General features: G+C 33.5%; 1 protein-coding gene across 2 annotated transcripts in view; it reads right to left on the reverse strand.

Moving 5' to 3' along the window:
- Papss (3'-phosphoadenosine 5'-phosphosulfate synthase) overlaps nt 1–24,610 on the reverse strand; it is a 77,662-nt gene that overhangs the window by 8,490 nt on the left and 44,562 nt on the right. For both annotated transcript variants that reach the window (XM_085952548.1, XM_085952547.1), the window contains exons 2-7: nt 20,767–20,944; nt 11,281–11,453; nt 8,449–8,586; nt 7,436–7,555; nt 2,647–2,787; nt 1,440–1,502 (exon numbers count right to left, since the gene is read on the reverse strand). In XM_085952548.1, coding sequence (XP_085808674.1) covers nt 1,440–1,502; nt 2,647–2,787; nt 7,436–7,555; nt 8,449–8,586; nt 11,281–11,453; nt 20,767–20,944 — 813 coding nt within the window. The remainder of the gene's footprint in view (nt 1–1,439; nt 1,503–2,646; nt 2,788–7,435; nt 7,556–8,448; nt 8,587–11,280; nt 11,454–20,766; nt 20,945–24,610) is intronic.

Raw genomic sequence — 24,610 nt, forward strand, 5'->3', positions numbered from 1 at the left:
GACAATTGGGCGCCGCACTGTCAAATGAAATAAATAGACGTTCATTACGATTTTATACAGAAAGTAAATGAGGGATTTTAATCAGTTTCTATCTACTGCTTAGTAGCATTAATTCATTTTGCTCTTAACATAATGTTTGTTATTGCGGATTGAAAATTATCATGCCTGAAGCTTTATATAAAAATAAAAGAACTCTCTTCTCGTAGCAACATATGCACAATTAAATCATTATTTACATGTGCATATTTAAATTTTCTTCTTTCTTCTTTCAACCATGTCCGATCCTAATAGGGTCATATGGGCCTCCACAGAGTAGAGGTTTGTATTAACAGATTTTGTTTTTTACGAGAAATGGATGTCAGCCACTTGCTCAACCTATTTGGTCCATACGCTGACAGATACAAATTGAAAAACAATATGTGTACTTGCCAGACCCAGGATTCGAACCTGGGACCCACGTATTTCACCAAGTATTAAATAATAATATAAATATAAATAATAATATTAAATATATATTTTAAAGGTAGCTATAATTCACGAACGTCTACTTAGCTACTACGCCCAGTTGTCCCGACATCGAATCGTCCTAGACCCGCCATATGTCGGTTGAAAGGGAAAAGATATTCAAGATTGTTCAATTGTCAGTTTGGCTGATTAGCTATTGCGACCTATTTAGTTCCTTCAAGGGGAAATTATTAAGCTTTTAATAATTCTATAGCCGAGGTGTATAACCTGATTAAATTGCATTTATTGTTTTATTACAGGTTCAATAAACCAATAAGATTTAACACAATTTGTGTATAAGCACACACGTCAAATATTGTTTGGAAAATGTTATATTACAAACAAACCTAATTACGTAAGTTATCTATCTACCTCTAAAAGGAAGGGTGAAAAAAGACATTAAAAAAGCTAGACTCTGTGATTATTTAAAAAACATCGTTGGAATGTAGCAATACTGGATGAATTATATTATTAGTCACTGGAAGAACATTGGTTTCATTCTGGCGTTTACGCTATTTTCGATTTGTTCGCAAAACATACTTTTACTGAAAAATTTGATTTTTTGAGTTAGGTGCTTTTACATTCCGACCATAGAAATTTGCACCATCATTAGGCAATAGGGAAGGTCTCCTAAGTAATAATAATAGAAGTCAAACTAACAATCTTAAACACTATTCTCAATCAGGGTCATGGAAAACTCTCACAGCAAAAATTTTAAGGGTGCATTTCATTTGTTATGTCATGGTATTATACCTGGAAGGATGTGGTGACAAGGTGGAGGAAAATTATGTGGTACAATATTTACTAACTTCTTATACCAAATCATGTTCCAGGCTTAGAGCATTTGGCAAACGCAAGGTCTCAGTAGATCACCCTTTAACACAAGTGTTCAGATACGGTACAATAATTTAAAGATTAAAGACATTAATATTTACCTGAAGATACTCATTTTCCTTCATGAAGCCTTTTAAAGGAGCAGCCCATCCTTCTGCCAAGATCTGAATAAGAAAATAATATGTCATTATGTTAACCGTTCACGAAATTCTACACATCTATGACATTATTATAGCATTTATTTTTCTGGTCCATATAATATGTATTAAGAATCCCCGAATTTATTCGCAAAAGAATTTTAGAATCAGATAGATTTAACTACTATGTATGGGGTATTTGGGGCGAATATAATATGTAGCTGGGGATTTTAAGAACAAAGTTTCATATGAACACAACCTTGGAGCACATTTTACAAAGCTCCATAGCTAAGAAAAATTAACATTGCATTGGCAGTATTGGAATGCACTGTTTGTAAATAAAAAAAAGAAAATGGTGGCCAACTGGTGACATCTTGCTTTGGCGATATGCTTATAGGTCTATTACCGAAAGTTGAGGCGATCACAGATACGAAGGATTGTGTGTATTTTTGGAGAATACAGTATTCTTTTACAGGCTGTCCCTTTCTTGATTAGTTCATTTTTTTTTCCTATATCAAAACAAAGAATTAAAAGTCGATTTAAAAATTTGAAACATCCTGTTTGTAAACAATGCGTCTGTGTGAGTATTCTGGTCGCCTCAACTGTCAGTAACAGACCTATACATATTGTTATCTGTGATATTATATCGACTATAGAAAGGAAAAAGGGCATAACCCTCAGTTTTTTCAAAATATGTTTTATTGCATAATAACATTGTACACAACTAAATACACGTTGTGTCCAAAGGATGTAAGCTGCAAATGGCGATTTATTATCTAAATTTAGCTACCAATTTTAAAAAAAAAGAAGAAAACTAATGGGAACCAGCTTTGGTTAGTAAATCTCACGAGTACAGTTGTTAAGCTTGCTAGAAATAAATCTGCAATATGAAATGATTTGCAGCTAATTTGGCTTAGTAACCGTTTTGATGATATGCTTATAATGTTATTTGTGATATTATATGATTTTTCATTCATCAATCAAAAAAACTTCTTTTAGGCTTGTTAAACTAATGCAAGGCAGCCTAAGCTATTAAAACTCTCCCCGCGCTCAGAGCTCAAGTGCTATAAATAAATCTGCAATACGAAATTACTTGCAGCTAATTTGGCTTAGTAACCCTTTTCTAATCAGAAGCAGGTATTCTTAACATATTTGTGAAGAATATAGTTACCTGTAGCCACTGGAGGTCCACATGAGTGATAGGTAACTTGGGTAGACTGGCTGCTTCCTCTAAAGCATGACTGAGTCGGTTTCCCGTGAGGAACAACTCTGGTATTAGGTCGGACGTCTGTGCCTGTCTCGGAATGATTCCCTTAAAAAAATCACCATATTTTAATTAGATAATTATTATAGCACCCCGCGGTACAGCTGCAACAGGGTATCTGCGTCTAAAGTAAAGCTTGGTCATAAATTGGAATTCTCTATCTGACAAATTCACATGCAGTTTTTTCAATGTCGGTTATTCAGAGTGAATGTGTTCTAATAATGTAGAAGAGAGTATTGTATGTATGTCAGTGGCGAAGGATGGAGGTAGGCTGTTAAGATTCACCATAAATATTGCACACTAAACTTTGTCAGTCACATGTATTTGTTTTCATTGAAATAAGACTACAATTTACAGATGGTGTTGGTTAGTTTTTAAAATTCAATTAAACCCTGCGAAAACTAAGCCATAATAGATAATAATCAAAAAATACTCATCTATCTATAAAATATCTAAAATTATGCAATTAAATCATACATAACTTTGGATAATTTAAAGATAGAATAATATTTTTTATCTATTACAGTTTGGTTAGGCAGGGCTGAATGAATTTTAAAAAAAAGAACCAATAATATGTGTAATATGTATTCTTAATCCAATGAAAATGCACAAGTTTGTCTTATCGCCTAAAATATACCAAAAGTATTATGGTTTGGTTTAGGCAGGGTTTAATTGATTTTTAAAAACTAACCGATAGCATCTGTAAATTGTAGTATTAGTTCAATAAAAACAAATACAAATGATTAACATAGTTTAATGTGCACTATTTATGGCGTATCCTAACAGCCTACCTCCACCCTTCGCTACTGATGTATGCAGTATCTATTGGAAGGGTTATCTTATATATTACTTGTACTATAGGTCATTACAAGCATATGTGGGTATTTCACTGAAAGGTCAATTCCAACATAGTATAATAAACATACCAATGTTATTATAGTGAAGTGGCATTAGTCATGCATGGAACAATATTATGATAATCTTAACACAGCGATTCTTAACCAAAGTTTAGTGGAATCCTGAGGTTCCATGAGAATTTGTGAAAGTTTGGAAAAAAGTACTACCTGTCCCATTTTTGTAAAACAAATTTTCTCATGTTCTGTTAATAAAACAATGAAGCAGTTTACATATTTCTGCAACGGTAATTTTTTTAATTTCTTTTATTGATTCTACAATCTTTTGGCCACCTCCCGAAGAGGTTTCTTAAGAAAAATTTGCTATGAGAAATTTTTGTAAGCTACTTTATTAGGTCCCATGCTATGAATCAAAACCGTGTCCGGAAACTTGCGGCAGCTAGTTGTTCCCAAAAAATAGTAATTAATGCATTATGTTTTACACGACGTTTTATATTACGACGAATACCTATCTATCATGTAATACCAGGGGTCGAAATGGATCAGAACGCACCGGAGAGCCGTTACGGTTCATGCACCGGAACAAGCAACCGAACCGTGTCCGGAAGCTTGAACGTATGCAGTTCGCCGTATCACACTTCACTGTGAAATGTTGTATCAGTAAAATATGGCCGTATATTAAAGACCGTCCAACCTCTTTGGGTCGGATAGTAGACATAAAATTCATGTCTAAATAAAACACGGTTCTTGTTGGTTTACAGGAAGCCAGCAGCAAACAAATTTTGAAAATAGCCGATATACTGGATTATTTCTTAGGTTAGGTTATTTATGAATTTTTCCAAAATCAGCTATGAAAATTGAATTAATGTTCATATTGAGTCTAATAAAATTGGAGAACGTATAGTATATCATCACTGTTCTGGCAGAAGACACTAATTCGAAAAAATGAGATATTGAGTTAGTTATACCAAAATGTTCCTTATTTCAAACTTAACCGTCTGGAAACCTTCTTAATAAATAAACAGTCTTTATTTTAAAGTCATCCTTTTTACGATTACTTAATAAACTCACATGATAGACCATTTCAAACATTTTAACAAATTCAAAGTCAAATTACTGAAAACTAGTATTCTCCAGTTAGTGTGTTCTGCCAGAACAGAGACGATATGTTCATCTCTTTCCGATAAGAAAGCTCACAGCAAACTGTGCTACGGTGAAGTGTTTTGCGTATAATTTACACGTAACCAATTAAAACATACATTTAAAAAAAATGTGAATTTGCCAGATGCGAGATCCAAACCTGCAACTACGGCATCAGTATTCAACATTCTAGCGATCATACATTATGGCATGATTATTATTGAAGGACTTAACGAACATGAATATAATTCAGATAGGGGTTCCCAGAATTTTTTTTTAAATATTTTAATAGTTCCTCTAACTTTACAGTACTGATATAACAAATTGCAGTAATAATTTTGTTTATTTATTACACTTTTCTGGCATAATATAAAAAATTCTATTACATATCCAGCGTGGCTTACTTTATATTATTCATGTTTTCTTTAGACAAAATAAATTGTATAACACGTGCAGAGTATCTTTAACAGAACCTACAACTAAAGAAAACGCAATAAAAACAAAATAAACGCTTCAATGGATGAATATCAGTTGAATAATAATTCTATGCAATAAATTGTTACATGAGTAAAATATAGGTTATCACTAAAAAGATATTAATACAATTTGCATAAAAAATTAAGAATGTGTGACATTCTTTATCATATTTATATTATTATTTTAAATGGGCAATAAACATTACGAGGAAACTTCACAAATTAAAAAATGGCAGAGTTTGTCACACTACTTTTATAACAAATGATTAATAACCTAAACAAAACAATATTATGGTTCTTTGAAAGATAGGTACATATTATATTTCCATGAATAGTAACTAAATAATCGAAAGGCTACATCGAAAAATCCAAGAAATAAAAACTAGAATTGTGTCGTTCAGTTGCTAAATCCGCTCTGGAGGTTTTTTTGAGTTTCAAGTAAATCACGAAAAGCTGTTTTGTGCATTTACGATAATGTTGATGTTAGTGGTGGTAACGTTTGTACGGCGATTTAACGTATGCTAAAAATCATGGTTTGAATCGCGACGACTGATTGGTCGGCTATGTAGAGCGGATTTAGTAACCGGTTATTTATCCTAGAGCGGGTTTGGCGACTCAAATCAATTTTCATTAAAATTTTTTAACGAAACAAGGCAGAATTTAAAACTCGCATCTCGATAGGCTGGTAGACGTATCGGAAATTTTGTTTTTTGATTCACTTCAAAATTAGATATCTGTTACTTAAATTATTGCAATTTGCCAAGACTATCAGAAGCCTATCAAATTCGTCAGTGGTGCTATGTCTAGCACAGAAGCAGGACGTCGACTCCACATAAAATTTTTTTTACACGTTTGATAGATTGTGAGTATAATAGTAAAATTACAAAAACATGACTTAGAAACTCGAAGCTTTCAATTGCAAAGGAAAGTAAACACCTGCAAGATATACGCCGATCAGAAAACAGGGCTGTCAAAATAATATTATGTAATATAATATTTTTAAAATGTTAATTTCATCATAGTTTTTAATCAAACCTGTGCAAGTACGTACTGATAACTTGGGTGGATTTTGTAGCAAACATACTATTGATATATATACGGGTATATTATTATTATAACCGAATTCAAATTGAACATAGGTTGATACTCAAATACTATTATAGTATGTTTATGATTTCAAGAAAATAAGATGATGGTATAATTAATCCATATCAATTATTTGAAAACATTACATTCGCACTTTGCAAGATAACATCAAAATGTGTATATACTTATCTAAATGACGAATGACATTCATGAGTGAGCACGGCTGAATGCTTGGAAATGTGTTTTTTTCTATTTCAAAATCTTTTAATTGTGTATTATTTTATTACAGATTCAAGGCCAACTTCATATAACTAATAAAAAATACTGTTTGTTTCTACGAATAAAAAAAGACAGGAAGGAAGATGTGTACAAATCACGGCAATCAGAAAGGCCGGAAAATATGGCCGACAATGCGTGTACACAAACATAAAATACACATTCGAAGTTTGCCGCACACGTACAGACCACGTGATATTTGTTTACGCAAAATCGTCGCTTTTCAAAATGGCGAATTTGATTGCCAGATTTTACTGCGATGAATCAGTATGTTCCTTCTTGTCTTTTTTTATTCGTAGGTTTGTTTACTGTGTACACCGAGAAATTTCCATTTATAAAATCGGAAACGATTTTTACAGAAGAGTTTTGGAATATAATGCAACCAAAACTGGAAAAAATTCTATCATGTGTGTTGACTTCCTGAATTAGTTAACCCCAGGTCCATGCCACTACGTGAACCACAGTGGACATTAAGCTATTTCCACACTGGCAACCTCATTAAATTTTACGATACTTACCATAATTGCTTAAGAAATTTTACAATAATTATCATAATTATCATAAAATCTAACGAGGTTGCCAGCAACATGTTGCCAGTGTGGACCCGGCATTAGATGCACAAAACTTAAATAACATATAATATAAATAAAAATTTTAAATTATGACGACAGCCCTGATGAAATAAATATGAAATATGAGTGGATCGAGTCGTCGAGCAAGTTTGATGACACAAACAACTTAGACGCGACCTTTTTATATTAACTAGTAGACCAGATATTATGGACCACACGTTAAAAAATCATATTTTCAATTCTCAAGGCCAATTCTGTAGAACGTCCCTTAAAGCAAAAACATTACTCTTACTTTTTCTTCAAGCAATTGGACGACACGAAGAGTTGATTGTTCAATTGTTTCATATTCAGTTTTCACAATCAGGTCAGGATTTTCGGGTCTCTCATATTCTTGAGTGATTCCGGTGAAGCCCTGAAAAATAACCAAGGTCAGATAACTTAATCCAGGCAAACGCCAACCGCATAAAAATTTATGTTATTATCCAAAATAATCTATAAATACAAATTGACTCACTACTCCAAGTGTTTTTCTCACAACATTTCTTTTTTATCACCAATTTTAATTGGAGTCATATCTATGTTTACTTCAATTTGAAACATAATGTATTAATTAAATTGGTGTTTCCGCGAAAGAACTCCATTATAATGGTTTTAAAGCAAAGTTTTTTTTGTTGTTCTCTTCTTGGTCGTTCCCTCGTAACCAGGGCAGAGTGAAGGCTTCTCCCAGTAAGCTTCCTTTTCCACTTGGTCGCACAAGCCTTCGCCTTCCTTGGAGGTTATCCAAAATCACCAGTCTCTCCAAGTTATCTAGTCCGCACACAATATGTCCAAAATACTGCAGAAAGCATTTCAAAAATATTGTCTACTATATCGGAGTTATTTATGTTGATAGTTATTTCTGACCATGAACCCATCTACAGAAAAGTCAACTATAGCAGTTATAGCTGTTAATATAAACAACTCAAATATAAAGTAGGTAGATACTTAGTAGAATGAACAAAAAAAAACTTTGTTTCAAAAACCATGAAACATAATGCACTAAATGAAGTACCTACTTTTATTATTCGTTTTTTCAGATAAGTAGTGTGTTTTTAAATAAAATCTCTACCATATTTGATCCATAGACATTTTGTTTTATAATATTATCGAACACTATCATGAAATTAGAAAAAACAATGAAACAAAATAGAATGAGTCAATTATTTAAGGTGGTCAAATAGTTAGTCACTTTTCAAAGCAAAAATCCATTTTACTTTGAGGGGGTTATTTAAAAAGATGAAATCATTGTTTTATTCTTCATCTTACCTTGATCTGTCCGTCGCGTGCTTTCTTATAGAGACCTTTGACGTCTCTTGATTCACAGACAGAAAGTGGGGTGTCAACAAACACTTCGAAGAATGGCAGATCGCAATCTTTGTGGGCGCGTCTCGCCATGTCACGATCCTGAAAAATTATAAAAAGCAACAATGTAAAAACAGTTTTTAAGTCACTGTCCTTTTACACGGACATGTCTGACAGTATTCTGCATTATGGTTACCTTTTCAAGAATATTATCTGAGATAAGGCAGCGTGTTTTGTGGATTTGATAGTAGCTACCAAATTAATTAAGCATAGAACTCCACCGCAAATACTGCTAATTAATTGGACTGAATATTATTAAATCTACCAGTTTTGCCATTGTAAACAAGAAAACAGAGCATAAATATTAAATAAAGTGACAATATGATGAAAACCAATAAATTTTCTAAAGTTTCGTGTCCAGTGGAAAAAATCAAATGTGATCCAGTTACGATCCTTTAAAAAACAAAAATACTTACATACTCATATTTTGGGTAATCTATTTGAATTTCAAAACTCAAAAAGTATGCGTTTAATATCCTTACTAGGAGCATATGGATACCACAATTTATGACCAATCAATAACTTTAGTAAAGATACTTTGGTAAAACATTATGTCAGGTTCTATAATATATTAATTATTCCGTGTATGGCGTGAATATGTTGATAAGTCTATAAACATCAATTATTCTCAGGACAGCTATTTGTAAGGTCGGTTTTCTGTGGTAAATGACGAATGTTATCAATATATTTACGCAATACACGGAATTAATATATTCTTGTTTTGCTCCAGCGTGAGTGATTGATCATTAAAAACAATGGAATGCGGACATTTGTGAGGGGTGCAGTTCTAAAATACCTAATTAAAGGGATCTCAGGGAAGGATTCTGGTTTCATTTCCAACTCTGATGATGAGACAGTTATATCAAGTTTGACTGATGTCATTTTGTGTGTTTTCAGCACATTGCTTCTTTTATCATTGATAAATTGTTGATTGCAGCATAATAGTAAATATATGGATTCATACAATGAATGAAAAAGTAACTAATAATTCACAGTTCCATTCATATAAAAATGTTGAATCAACAAAATATAATATCAGTTTATATCAAAGAATATATAATCGTAATTTGACACAAGCAGATTATCTTTCAAATATTTAAAAAAATCATTGATTTAGATAGAATCAATGTGATTAAATATATTATTGAAGTACCCACATATGTAATTAATGTAATAATATATTTTATATTACAGTAAGATAAAAGTAATGTAACACAAAACCACCAGTGAATCAATAATTACTAATCAATTCAAACAAAATAATCATTTTTTGTGACATGTAACATTATTAATTATTGAACATTGTACATACTTTGAATACACCTAGAAAAAAGCCTGGCCTGTGACTGGAATCCGCATCTACCGATTATTTTTTTTACCAATAAAGAATTTTCAAAAACATTTTCTAGTAGGTACCTATATCCTAAGATTTTTTTAAAATAAATTATCTATGCAAAAAAAGGTTGTTTTCGTTTTTGTTATCATGTTTATCATTTTGGATAACAGTAAAATGTGCAAACGAAATCAACAAACAACATATTATAATATTGCACTGGCCTAGTTTATTAAAAGTAAGTTCTAGTACAGTGATTTCCAACCAGTGTGCCGCAGCATACTGATTGATGTGTGCTATAGGAGAAAGAAAAGTAAAAAAAGGCACCTGCTTCGCTATTCAGTTTGGTGTTAATATACTTTTTAAAGAATATTGTTTATCAGTAGTTTGGCACATTTTCGTTCGAATTTCTTCTTTTGGTTCGAATCCTGGGTCTGGCAAGTACACATATTGTTTTTCAATCTGTGTAAGAGTCAGAGTATGGACCCAATAGGTTGAGCAAGTGGCTGACATCCATTTCTCGTAAAAATAAAAAAATCTGTTAACACAAACCGAGACCCATATATGATCCTATTAGAATCGGACATGGTCAAAAAAAAATCTTTTATATACTTATTAAGTACTATAATATTATTCTATAAAACTTATTTGGCAACACTGGTTATTCTATGACTGCCGATGTGTATGCTGAGTTTTGTGTTGATTGAACTATCTCAAAAAATCACAATAAACAGTATTTCATTTTTACATTAAGTATTATAACATAACATCAAAATAAGTCGACAAAGATGAGGTTTATAAACAAGAGTTTATAGTGGCCATCTTTCAAAGTGCATATTTATACAGAATATTATTAACTTTTACGATTGTATACAAAAATTATACCCTCCCCTCCAGTTATTGCCTAAGTCCTAAACTCTCTCTGGCTCTGCGCATCTATTCAATACACAAGCCTGCTATCGGCGGCTATCGAGGGTAGTTTATCATATTTATGTATTAAGGCAGTTAATTGTTACAATAAGTTAACTGTCTGAATAGGCCTACATACATGAGCCGATCTACGAATTTTTAAAATAAATTTGGTATGGTCAAATCACTGACATGTCGCACTATCGCAACTAAACTGCTACAATCCAAAAAACGTCAAACAGAGAAAATCAGCTTTGAAGTTTTTACCTTTCGCATTTTTGTACTGTGTTTTTGAAATATGTTTAGATATTGAATGAAGTTTTGACTTGAATTTGATGACTTAGAGATATGAAATTTTCGGTACATATACTATGAACGATAGACAATGAAAAAAAGTAATTAACTCAAAACACGTAAATTTGGACTTGTGGCGGTTTAGTTGCGAGGGTACGATGTGGGAACAGAATTCAAACCTCTTTTCTTGTTTAACATACCTCTGCGAAAGGTGAAACAAAGCTGCAGAGTGCCAAGACTCCGCTGTCGGCGAATAGCTTGGCCACTTCGGCCACTCTTCGAATGTTCTCTTCCCGGTCCTCTTTGGTGAAGCCGAGGTTCTTGTTGAGACCCGTGCGGATGTTGTCGCCATCCAGACCATAAGCTGGGATACCTAGCAGAAGAAATATAACGATTAATATATAAATTAATCATTTTTGATGGTGTGAACTATCAGTTATGGAAAGACTTATTCTTGATGATTTCATCATCATCATTTGTACTACAACCCAATGTGGGTCTTGGCCACCTTTAAGAAATGTTTCTGCTCCCTTCTGTCTGCCAAAATTACGCTTCACCGTCTAAGTCTCTTTCTACACCTGTTGAAGAAGAGCCTCTTTGGTGGTTGGGTGTCTTCTATTCATAAGATATGGCCTGACCAACGAAGTCATATCACTTTCACGTGTGAGACGACAGGGGCATCATCGTACAACACGTCTAGTTTGTGGTTAATATCTTCTTCGCATAAGATTCTTCTCTGTATCATCCTTTCAAAGATATCTTTTTTGATAAGGCCCAACACTTCAACCTGTAGGTCAGTATGAGCCTGACATAACTTTATTTTAATTTTTAAGAGGAGTTTCGATCATGTCTTTGCAAATCACGGTAGGGGAGAACTTCTTGGTTGATGTTGCTTTCAGGGGTAATGCATGATTCCAGATATATAATGCGACATGGAAACACGGTAATGGTATCATATGATAAATCTAAAATTATTTAAGGGTAAATTTAATTGGAACGCAATATGCATTTATAGATAGACCAATCAACATGCTTGTAAAACTGTGAATTGACTTTAAAGTTTTGTATTTTCATAAATATGTCATGCAATCACACCAGTGACGTCCCGTGGGGGTAGGCAGATTGAGCGTCGCTTGGGGGCGGCAGATACTCGAAGGGCGGCAAACCGAAGAGGATCATTTGGTATTATATAGAAATAGCTAGGTGCCTAATCTTAGTTACATTATAACCAGAGCGTTGGAGCGGAGCTCGGAGCAGGAGCAGAGCAGTAATGGGGTTTTACCCGGAGCAGGAACGGCGCCGGAGCACCGAATATTTGTAGTACTTCACGGCTCCGGATGTTTTTTAATTATATTATTTATTACCCAGTAGTGAGTAGGTATTCGCGGCGATTTTAGTATGATGTCACCACTCTCAGCCAGTGATTTTTTCTATTATTTTTAACTGCTCGGGTTCGTAATACAAATGCCAATAAAAAATATTTTTACGAGTCTTTTGCCACCTAGATACATTATGCATAATATAATGTAATGTCATTTACTCAGATTAAAGAGTTCCTTTCATAACAGTGGCTGCGCAAAAGCCAATTATATGGCGCCAATGAGCCAAGAAGTTTTTGAAACAAAATAATATTTTATACCAATATGTCAACGTAGGTAACGAAACAATAAAAATTATGGTGGAGATTTATAGGTATATACATCCGTATTTTTTAATTTATCCAAACATTTTTGCCAGTCACCCGCGAGATTTAAAAGTTGCTGGATGTATCTATTGTAAAATTGATATTTGACATAATCTAGTATTCGTGCATATACGTTTACGTTAAGTACCAGCTAATTGTAATAAAAATTTACACTAGTAGATACCTACCTCATCTATCATCATAATATCATCTGTTTACTACTATTTGTTAGTAATTATTGTGCTGTGAATAACAATACCTTATTTTAATTTGTTTTTTGTAAACATATCTTTTGCTGATAATAGTGTGGATTTGTGGTTTATTTAAATCATCAACATGAGTGCAAGACAACGACTTTCAGGAGCAGCGTATAAAAAGATAAGAGAATGAAAGGAGGCAAATGCTACAAATAATACAGGTACACTTAACAATTATTTTATCAAAAGTGAAAAGCAAAATCAGAAAGTCAGCGCAGAATACCTATCGTCTAAAACTAAAGAACCAATAATAATTCAAAAATCAGATGCTACAACGCTAGAAGAGAATGTAAATTACGATGCCAACGATAATAATTCAGACGACGATAATTTTGATTATTTAGACAAAGAAGAAGACAATAATTTTGATGATCCACATTTTTGGCCAAGTTTTCTTGATGAGAGTACAAGGATAATGATATTAAAAAAAGGACCTATACAGAAAAAAACTTGCTGATTATCCTATCAATACGTGTAATAGAAAGTTTTCCAATGCATATTATGAACGTACGTTGAAAAATGGCGAAACATATGAAAGAACTTGGTTAGTGTATTTTGTAAAATTTATTTATTTTGCTGTATAATATTTAATAAAAAAAAATGTGAGACTGGAATGGGATCATCAGTTGGCTATGATAATTGGAAAAACTTGTCGCAAACTATACAAACCCACGAAAAGTCAAAAAATCACCACGAAAACTTTTCAATCTGGCAAGATATTCTAATCAGATTAAAGCTAAATAAAACAATTGATTGTTGTCAACAAAAACTTTTCAATGAAGAAATTATACGGTGGCGGTCAATTTTAACTCGATTATGTGCAGTTTTGCGAGTCATGGCGGTGCAGAATATGGCTTTACGCGGACCTAAGTCCACAATCAACACACTGCACAATGGAAATTTCTTAAAATTAATTGAATGTTTTGGACTGTTTGATAATGTTATTAAGGAACATTTGAAAACCATAAGCTGTAAGCCCCGCACTACTCATTATCTTGGACCAAGAATTCAAAATGAATTAATTGCCATAGTGTCGCAAAAAATCAAATCAGAAATTATTAATATGTTAAATGAGGCAAAATATTTTTCTCTTATATTAGATTGTACACCTGACATAGGACATATAGAACAGATGTCGATTATAGTACGATTTGTTCGAAAACACTCAGAGGAAGTACGTGAGCATTTTTTAGGTTTTATAGAAATTGACGATAAAACTGGAGCAGGAATAGCAAAACGCATTGTTGAAGAACTAGAAAATTTAAACATAAATATACAAAACATGAGAGGTCAAAGTTATGATAATGGTGCGAATATGCGGGGAAAAAAGAATGGTGTCCAAAAGCATATTAGAGACATGAATCCTCGTGCATTTTATGTACCTTGTAACTCACATACGCTAAATTTAGTGGTAAATGATGCTGCAAAATGCAACTTAGATGCGATATCATTTTTTGGGTTAATCCAAAAGATTTATGTTTTTTTCTCGGCATCTACCAGTGGCGAAGGGTGGAGGTAGGCTGTTTAGATCCACCATAAATATTGGACACTAAACTTTGTCAGTCATTTGTATTTGTTTTCATTGAAATGAGACTACACTTTACAGATGGTGTTGGTTAGTTTTTAAAATCCAATTAAACCCTGCGAAAACCAAGCCTTAATAGATAATAGTCCAAAAATACTTGTCGATCTGTGAAATATCGAAAATTATGCAATTAAGTCATACATAACAATAGATATTTTATAGATAGAATAATATTCTTTATCTATTGTAGTTAGTTTTAGGCAGGGCTTAATGATTTTTAAAAAATACCAACAATATTTGTAATATGTATACGAAAACAAATAAATATGAATGAAAATTAGTGCACAATTTTGTCATATCGCCCAAAATATACCAAAACTTTTATGGTGTGGTTAGGCAGGGTTTAATTGATTTTTAAAAACTAAACATCACCATCTGTAAATCGTAGTCTTAGTTCAATAAAAACAAATTCGTATAACTGACAAAGTTTAATCTGAGCTATTTATGGTGGATTTTAACAGCTTACCTCCGCCCTTCGCCACTGGGCCATCTACTGATAGATGGAATATACTTTTAAAATTTTTACAGGCAGTTTCTGATACGCGATGGGAGTCCCGAATCGAAGCAATCAGGCCTATTAGATACCAATTGGTAGAAATTTACGATGCCTTATTATATATTGAAGAGAAACATGCCAATTCACACACTGAAAATAGTTTGCAGACCAAAAATGATGCCATCGCATTATCAAAAAATATATGCAACTTTAAATTTATAAATTGTCTCATAGTTTGGTATGATATTTTGAGTTCTATAAATCCAGTCAGTAAACAGTTGCAAATGATAGAATTTAATATAACCAGCGCGCTTGATTCCATTGAAGCTGTTTTAAATTTTTTGCGTAATTATAGAAAAAATGGCTTAGTACAAATGAAAATAATCGCACACCAATTAGCAGAAGGCCTCGAAATACCTGCAGAATTGCCCAAAGAAACAGATTGCAGACGACGAAGAGTACCGAAACATTTCGAGTATGAGAGTTGTGATGAAACGCCTCTACATAACCCTGAAAAAAATTTGAAGTCGAGTTTTTCAATCAAGTAGTAGATAAGGCTATAAATTCAATTGAAGATCGATTTGAGGAATTAAAATATCATGGAAGATTTTTCAAATTTATGTATAATATTAGCCTCTTAAGAAACATGACTCCTGAAAATTTATTGGAAGATTGTCAAAATTTAGAAATTAAACTCACTGCAAACGGCACATCTGATGTCGATGCAGTGGAGCTTTGTGAGGAGTTAAAATTACTGTGTAGACTTGTGACTGAAAAGTCTTCGCCACATGACGTACTAAAATTTATTTATGATAATAATTTGAAAGAAATCTATCCAAATACGGTCACTTCAATTAGGATAATATTGACAATGCCAATAACGGTGGCTAGCGCAGAGAGGAGTTTTTCAAAACTGAAAATTATTAAAAATTATCTCCGATCTAGGATGACCGAAGAAAGGCTAAATGGACTTGCAATATTGTCTATTGAAGCAGAAATGGCATATAAATTAGATTTGGATGACATAGTTACGGACTTTGCTACAAAACAGGCCAGGAAAGTTTGTTTATTGTAACGGTTGAGTGTTGAGACAATTAATCAATAGTGTATTTGTGATTAAAAGTATGTTCATATTAAATGAATGATAACGAAAATGATTTTGTTTACATGTTGTACAATAATAGCATAGAAAAATAGTGTGAAAATAATACATCTGTGTATTATTACTAAATGGTACTCTGCAAACCAAATTTGTCAGACATATCAACAAATAGAATCTCAGACTCTGGTGATTTGGGTAAGTGTCTAACTAATATTATGTTTATTCGCTTTTAATATCTAAATTTAATTTTGTATGTTTTAGTGGTATATATTTTGTTATTAATGCATCGATACAACACATTTCTTAGATATAAAAAAATGGGGCGGCATTTTGACGCTGCCTAGGGGCAGCATTTTGTCTAGGGACGTCACTGAATCACACTCACTTAAAATCATTCCCAAAGTCACTTATTTATTTCAATTTCTCTAATTTAATGGAGGTTTCTCTGACAGCTGATGACATTCAAAAACACATTTAACATTTATATAACAGACCAATCGATTTTCATATTACATATTTGATTATTTCAGTTAAGTCAATAACAATCAAGGTTAGACATTGACAGATTCAAAAATCTACATAATATATAAAATAAAGTAAATATGAAAGCAGTGGCGAAGACTATTGTTAGAGAGAGGGGTTTAAACCAAGTAACCTGAATAAAATGATGCATAAGTGCGAATGAGAAAATATTCGGCACCCTTATAATCTCTGCGACACGCGCTAGAGTACGATAAAAGGTTTACAGATGTGTGAGATGGTTTGCTATGGTGTCGCCACGAAATCTTAGTTTGTTGCATAGCTAAGTGTCGATAACTTGCGAGCGCGTGTTGCTAAAATTGATATTTTTTGTGTTAAACATAAAGTCATGTATCTATAGTCTAAGGTTTGAACGATGAGTTACTGAAAGTAGTAGTGCACATTAGGACAATCATCACTCATCACTGTGTTACAATACTAATATAATATTACTATTGATGAATACATACTGATGACAATACATACAAGATTGATTAAGAATTTTTCCGAACTCTTGAATGTACACTTCTGAAATGAGATTTAAGTATGCTCATTTATTAAGCATACGAGAAAAATAATTTCGTCTTATTGATGAGATGCTCGTCACACAGTGCTTCATTATATTATTAAACAATGCACTTGTCTCGATAGACGCATCTAAAAAAGGGTACATTTCAATGAACATAGACAAAACCAAATATAATTAATGTAAGTAGCATGTAACAAAAATTGCCATAGAACATTTTTTACAGACTCTATAAAGCTACCTATATTTTTATAATAGTGTGACAATATCAGCATTATATTATTATTTTGTATGACAAGTAAAAACCTACGTCATCATATTTATACTCCTACATACAGATGGTATGTATGACGAGATTGCTTGCAGAACCAAGCTGGCATGGAGTGCATTTGGACGCCTGGATAGTATCTTAAAAAGTGTAAAATGTTCAACTAATGTGTGCTACTAACGCTCACGTATGCATGTGGAATGTGTACACTTTTAATGTAAGAGAAATCCAAAAAATACAAAACATGGTATGGAAAGGTGCATGTTGGCCATAATGCACAAAGATCACATAAGAAACCAATGAATACGGAAGCAGACAAGAGTGACGAAATGGCAATGGGAGTGGAAAGTCACTGGACAAAAATGCCGTCATACGCATACAGTGGAATCCAAGCGGCACTATAAGCCCACAGGAGCACCCTAAAATCCGCTGGATCGACGAACTCAAAAGTTCGATAGATGTACGTGGCAGCAAAGAACTAGTTTACTAGAATCGAGAATAGTGGAGAGAGCTAGGAGGCATTTATCTAGCAGTGGATCAACACTGGCAGATGATGATGATCCACGTACAGTCGAACTTGGTTATTACAATCACAGAAACAGCGAGATCTCGGATGTAATGACTAATGAGGAAACATTCGTTGACATTTTAGTTTATGATTTACTCCATACATTTATTCACTTTTATAACGAGCTACTTCTCGGGTATACCTACCGAGCAAAACTGTTAATGTGTCGATCGATCGTTTAAAAACAACATTTTTGACCCTAAGCAATAAAATCCGACCGGGTAGTTAACTAGACCGATGCCGCCGGGATCGGATTACGTTTATCACACCAATTAAGTGTCTCAGTATACCTAATTGGTGTTTTCGCCGACAACATTGAAAAAGTATCCATATAAGCATTCAGTAAGCATATGATTGAAATTGCATGTAAAAAATCCAAGCTATGTGAAGTCAGTTGGTACCTACCAGCGCCGGCGGCTCAGCACTTCATTACAATAAACAACTTATTTTGTAGTTTATGAATGCCATGCTTGTTTCGGGGATTTTTACGATGGTTTTAAGATTTTTTATGTTCTATGCTTAAATAGAACGTGGCGCGAAAAATGTTATTTTGGCATGAGTTATTAATTATTAAATTGAACAATAGTATTAACGAATGGCACAATGTACTCCCACGATGGCTGCGCGGCTTAAGCGTCGGACTATAGCGTCGTGGGTCCCAGGTTCGAATCCTGGGTCTGACAAGTACACATATTGTTTTTCAATTAGTGTATGAGTCAGAGTATGGACCTAATAGGTTGAGCAAGTGGCTGACATCCATTTCTCGTAAAAACAAAATCTGTTAATACAAATCTCCACCTTGTAGAGGCCCATATGATCCTATTAGGATCGGACATGGTCGAAAGAAAGAAGATTAATGAATAGATTTCACCAAAAATTGTTTGATAAGCGACATTTATTCGATGATATTACAATTTATAGACGTCTCAGTTATTTGCAACGATTTATAGTTAATCATATATAATAGAAAAACTAATTTAATCAGTATTAATTGCGCACACCACATGGATAACATGTTGTACACTTGTAATTCAATTATTTTTCAGGTACTTAAATATTAAATAATCAAATAGTAACAAGTGTTCGCCACTGCATTTTAGTGGAATGTCCAAGTTGTTTATTGATTGATTTATGGTGTTAAGTTAAAAAAAATATACCTAAGTAGTTAAAAAATAATGAATTATGGAATTAATATAATTTGTAGGTAATAGTCAAATTATTAATACCTAATATGATTTTTCTTTATGCGAGTATAATTGAATAATTCGCAGTAAAAATGAATTTGCACGATAAATGCAATTTAGCACAACGAAAGAAACAATAAACACTAGGTATAATAATAAAAAATTCAATTAGGTTTGCACAGCTGATTACTTCAATGCACATTCGACAAATATAAATCAAAGAGTAAACAAAAGTGCATGATATGTCATCCGATTGGTAAACTACTTTCATTGAACAGATGGTTGAAATTGTCATATTATAGACTTCAACAGCTTTTACAAATATGAGTTTTTACATGTAAATTTTGCGTGAACTATTTGGAAGATTAGAATAATGCACTTTGATAAGTTATTTCAAATCAATGTATTGAAACATGGGCAAATAAGAATAATTAACTAAGTACTTATTGAACAAAATGCACAATAGGTAGGTAGGTACGTAATCTGTACGGTTCAAAAAAGTTTAGGATCAGTTTCATCAGCTGAAAGGGACATATTCAACCGAATAACAGACGAAACCGGTCCTGATCATTTGTTATGTAGATTACGTAATATGTATTAATATATATTATGCCAAGGTGACCGCGCGGCTTAAACGTTGGCCTATAGTGTCGTGGGTCCCAGGTTCGAATCCTGGGTCTGGCAATTACACATATCGTTTTTCAATTTGGTAAGAGTATGGACCTAATAGGTTGAACAAGTGGCTGACATCCATTTCTCGTAAATACAAAAATCTGTTAATACAAACCTCCACTCAGTGGAGGCCCAAATGATCCTATTAGGATCGGACATGGTTAAATATATATATATTATATAATATCGTTTTAATTGATTTAATGCTTTTCTACCAATAAATAATATGAACCGTGCCAATACTATGGTCAAGTGGTAAAGTATTCGCTTAGTAAGTCGACGGTCTCGGATTCGAATACCAAATCTGGCAAAATTCACATATTGTTTTTCAATGTGTGTTTGGACCAAAAAGGTTGGGCAAGTGACTAACATCCAGTTATCGTACCTAAACAAAATCTGTTACAAAACCTCTTCGTGAGGTGGCCAAGATCTATACTGGATTGTAGAGCCAAATGAAAAAAAAACATTTATGTTTATATCTGGATCCGAGAGGTAATGTGGGTTATTCATAAAACACAAGTTTTTCAGTTCAAAATTATCTTATCTAAAACACATGCGATGTGAATTGTAATGTGTATCACATTATGATTATACCGTAACAAGTTACGTGCATACCAATATTAATAGGTTGCTAAATAGATAAAGTGGACGTAAAGAACAACGGAACTCAGTTTTTAGCTTTTATAATGATAAACAGTATTTTTAGAATAATGACCTAGTTTAGTACCTCTCGGGTTCCAGATTAAAGAAAACGATTTTATAAAACTACAGGCGAAAAAGATACAAGCATATATTTATTAACTAAATGTGTGAGTATGTATGTACCTTTGGAGACCAGGTAAGCCTCGAGGGCGAAGGCGATGCTGGTCTTCCCGGCTCCGCTGAGTCCAGTGAACCAGACGGTGGATCCTCGGAAGCCGCGCGTGGAGCCGAGGGCGATGCCTCGCTTGGCCCGAGACACTGTGTGCTTTTGCTCGCGCACGTTCGTCGCCACTTGTGCGCACTGAAACGGGAATAAAACAAAGAGTTGAAATAATGCATTAATCTTTCATTTACCATATATACGCATACAGGATAGGCTTTTATAGAAATTCGCATAATTTTGACGCGTACATAGTTTTTGACATTTCGTTGGGCGATTTGGGAAGCTGTGTTTGCGATGGTCGAACGGTAATGTGTAGACTTATAGCGTCGTGAACCTCGGGTTCGAATCCCGGGTCTGGCAAAATTCACATGTTGTTTTGATCCAGAGCATGGGCCGAATAGCAAGTCTGTTACGAATCCTCGTGTGGCGGCCCAGGTCCCTTTTAGTTGTATGGGTTCAAGGTTTACAAAAAAAACTAAAATGTAATGCGTTGGCTAGACGGCAGCGACTTGCCTGCGCGGTATCACTTTACATCGCTTTTCGGTTTTGCGCGAGCTTCAGTTTTCCCGTCAATACACACGGGCTTCCCGATGCAAACTGGTTCGCGCAGGTAAGCTTGTGGTAAAGCATGAGCGTCTAGCCGGTGCTTTAAAGGGAAGTTTTAGCCTAGAATATTATTTTTGAAACAAGAAATCATTCAAAACATTAAAAAAAACAATCTTATGTATAAATATCTATAAACGAAAAAGTAATGTGTCGACTCGATACGCGCCAGAAGTAAAACAATGATCATTAAAATACAAATTAACCATTTAAGTATGAAGAGAAAGAAAATCATTTTTTTATATAGGTAGGTATATTATACGAGAGATTGCACCCACGATGGCCGCGTGGCTTAAACGCCGGTCTATAGTGTCGAGGGTCCCAGGTTCGAATCCTGGGTCTGGCAAGTATATTGTTTTTCAATTTGTGTATGAGTCAGAGTATGGACCTAATAGGTTGAGACATCCATTTCTCGTAAAAATAAAATCTGTTAATACAAACCTCCACTCTATGGAGGCCCATAATATGATCCTATGGGTCTAGGACGATTTGGCACCGGACAACTGGACGCCACGGAATTCGAAAATAAATAGACGTTAGGTACTTATAGGTAAAATATTCAATATTATTTAAATGGTTATATTATGATTTAATAGTTGGTGAGAATGTAAATATGCAGACGTAAACAATGATTTATTCGTGCATATGTTTAAGTTCCAACGAAAAAAGAGTTTTTTTATTTTATATAAAGCCTTAGGCATGGTAATTCTCAATCCGCGATAAAGAATACATTATGTGAAGAGTAAAATGAATTCAAACTACTAAGTAGTAGATAGAAACTGATTAAAATACCTCGTCTACGTTCTGTATACGTGTCTACGACAGTGCGGCGTCCAATTGTCCGGAGGCCAGTCGTCCCATTCCCGATCCTATTAGGATCGGACATGGTCGAAAGAAAAAGAAAAATATTATACGAAGTCAAAATATTATGTTTGTTTGATTTCTTTTTCCTACTTGGCCTTAACTGACATAATACATAAAAATACAAATTACCTTTTCTGCCGATTCCGATTTTGAATTTTCACCACAGATCAAGATATACTTTGCATATTTTGGTTTCAATTTTAATACCTTTTATTTGACATGTCTGTCAGAATTATTTTCATTTTGGCATGTTGTTTATTGTTTTTTAAGTACGATAATTATTATTAATGTAGGTATATCGATCGATGAAGCGACCTCATGCGAAGCCAGGTACCTCAGCCCGTGTGTAATAAAATCAATCAATTATAAGATAAAAGAAAAATTGTTTTAGGATTAGAAAATCGTGTCACACCGAAGAAATATATACGCAATAAATATGAACATTAAATTTTGTTATTACTTCATTCATTTTCATTTTCATTCATTCCGATAAAGGAATCATTTATTTTAATCGGGTCGTGAAAGAAAACAAATGATATGAAATTTTCATAATAATACTTTGAAAGATGCTTACGGTGCAGTACAAGCATATCGCCACATCCAAAAATGTTATTATTTATAGTTCGTTTATAAACACCCCTTGAAATGATTACGGCATAGTTTTACTTGCTGGAAAGTGTAAAATAATGGATAGGTATCTTCTGACGACATTACGAAGCATGCAATTTATTAAATACAATTTAATGAAGAAAATCATCGTGACAGTGTTTCAACTAATAATACAATAAGAAAAAAGAGATCTTTGTAACCCCATTATAAACTTCCAATTTTTAACAAACCTGTTTAAAATTGGCGTTCGTTGAACCGTAGCGTCGTTTAAATATTATTGTTTTTTTTATCATATTATTTTTATGAATGAAATATATTTTTAATGAAATGTAAGTTATATCCGTAATAGCGATATTGTTTTTTTTTTAAATAATCACAATAGCTTAGTCCTAATAATGCCTATGTTTTGCTTTTTCTAAGCTAATAGCTCTTTCGCTCAAAACTATCGAGCCTTATTTTTAATATGGTATTTAAAATTATGTGCATCTCGAGAAAACCGTCAGCACACTGAGACTAGCTATTTATTGAAGAGAAAAACACTGCCAGGAGACACAACATCGTATTATACCTGAAAAATCCAGAAATCGAAATTAAAAGAATGAAATTATGCAAAGGAACAATTTTAATAATGTCGCTTCGGTCTAACATACAGCTTGTGATTAATCGTTTTTTTTTAATTTATCGAGATTCAAAAATTTTCATAATTAAAAATATGTAGGTATGTTTTCTTGGGGATTCGAGGTTGGTTTTTTCGAGAAATCGACATTATTATTAAATTACCTCTGTTTGCCATTTTTTTTATTTTTTTAGATCTTCCGGTCAAAATATTATTAACTTACTGACAAGTTTCTTCCGGTCAAAAATGTATAACCGACAAATTTAAGAAATTCCATTTCCACATTTTTATCCTTTCTCAACCGGAAATATTTGTTACCGGCAATTTTTATAATTTTGTTTAGAGTCATAGTCGACAGAAATATCGGATAAATTTAATATGCATATATGCAACATGATACATTTTTGTAGCATAAAAAACGCCATATGCTAGATGCGTTATTTGCAAGCTATATGCGTTGAAAAACGCTAAAAACATGAAAAGAATACTGGGATCATTTGAGCGGAGCATGCTGTGTGGTAATTTTGGACTTATCGATGACACAGAGTTAGTATGGATACAGCAATGACATTGTTAATGGACAACGCACTCAATACAGTAGCTGGTAAGTAAATTCGCGCATAGCGACATTCGCACATGTATAGGTAGACGTCATGCAATTTCCATTATGCGATATCACGCATCGGGAATTTATGGCAATATCACCTTTATTGTAATGGCGTTAGAACAGTGTTTCTAGTGTCAATATTCATTTGAGCGAACCCGTTCGAACCGAACCATTCGGCAGACCGACAAAAAGCATCGGGAATTTATAGCAATATCACCTTTATTGTAATGGCGTTAGAACAGATTATGCCATTCGGCAGACCCGACAAAAAAGTGAGTGTCATCTTTTTCCCCAGATACTTCGTCCATATTAATGTCATTGGGATACAGAGATAAAATAACGTGCTGTACACCTTGTACAAGAATCTGTACATCAAATCTGCAGTCCACCAAATTGGGTCACTTAAGATCAGTGGTTCTCATGTGCGGCCCTGGTGGCCGCATGCGCCCACCAACATCATTTTCAGTATTTAATTTAATTAACTAGGCTAACGTTAAATATGCGT

The sequence above is a fragment of the Rhyacophila brunnea genome, unplaced genomic scaffold (genome assembly GCF_057557595.1).
Source record: "Rhyacophila brunnea isolate RB1 unplaced genomic scaffold, BYU_Rbru_1.0 scaffold_3, whole genome shotgun sequence".
NCBI lineage: Eukaryota > Metazoa > Arthropoda > Insecta > Trichoptera > Rhyacophilidae > Rhyacophila > Rhyacophila brunnea.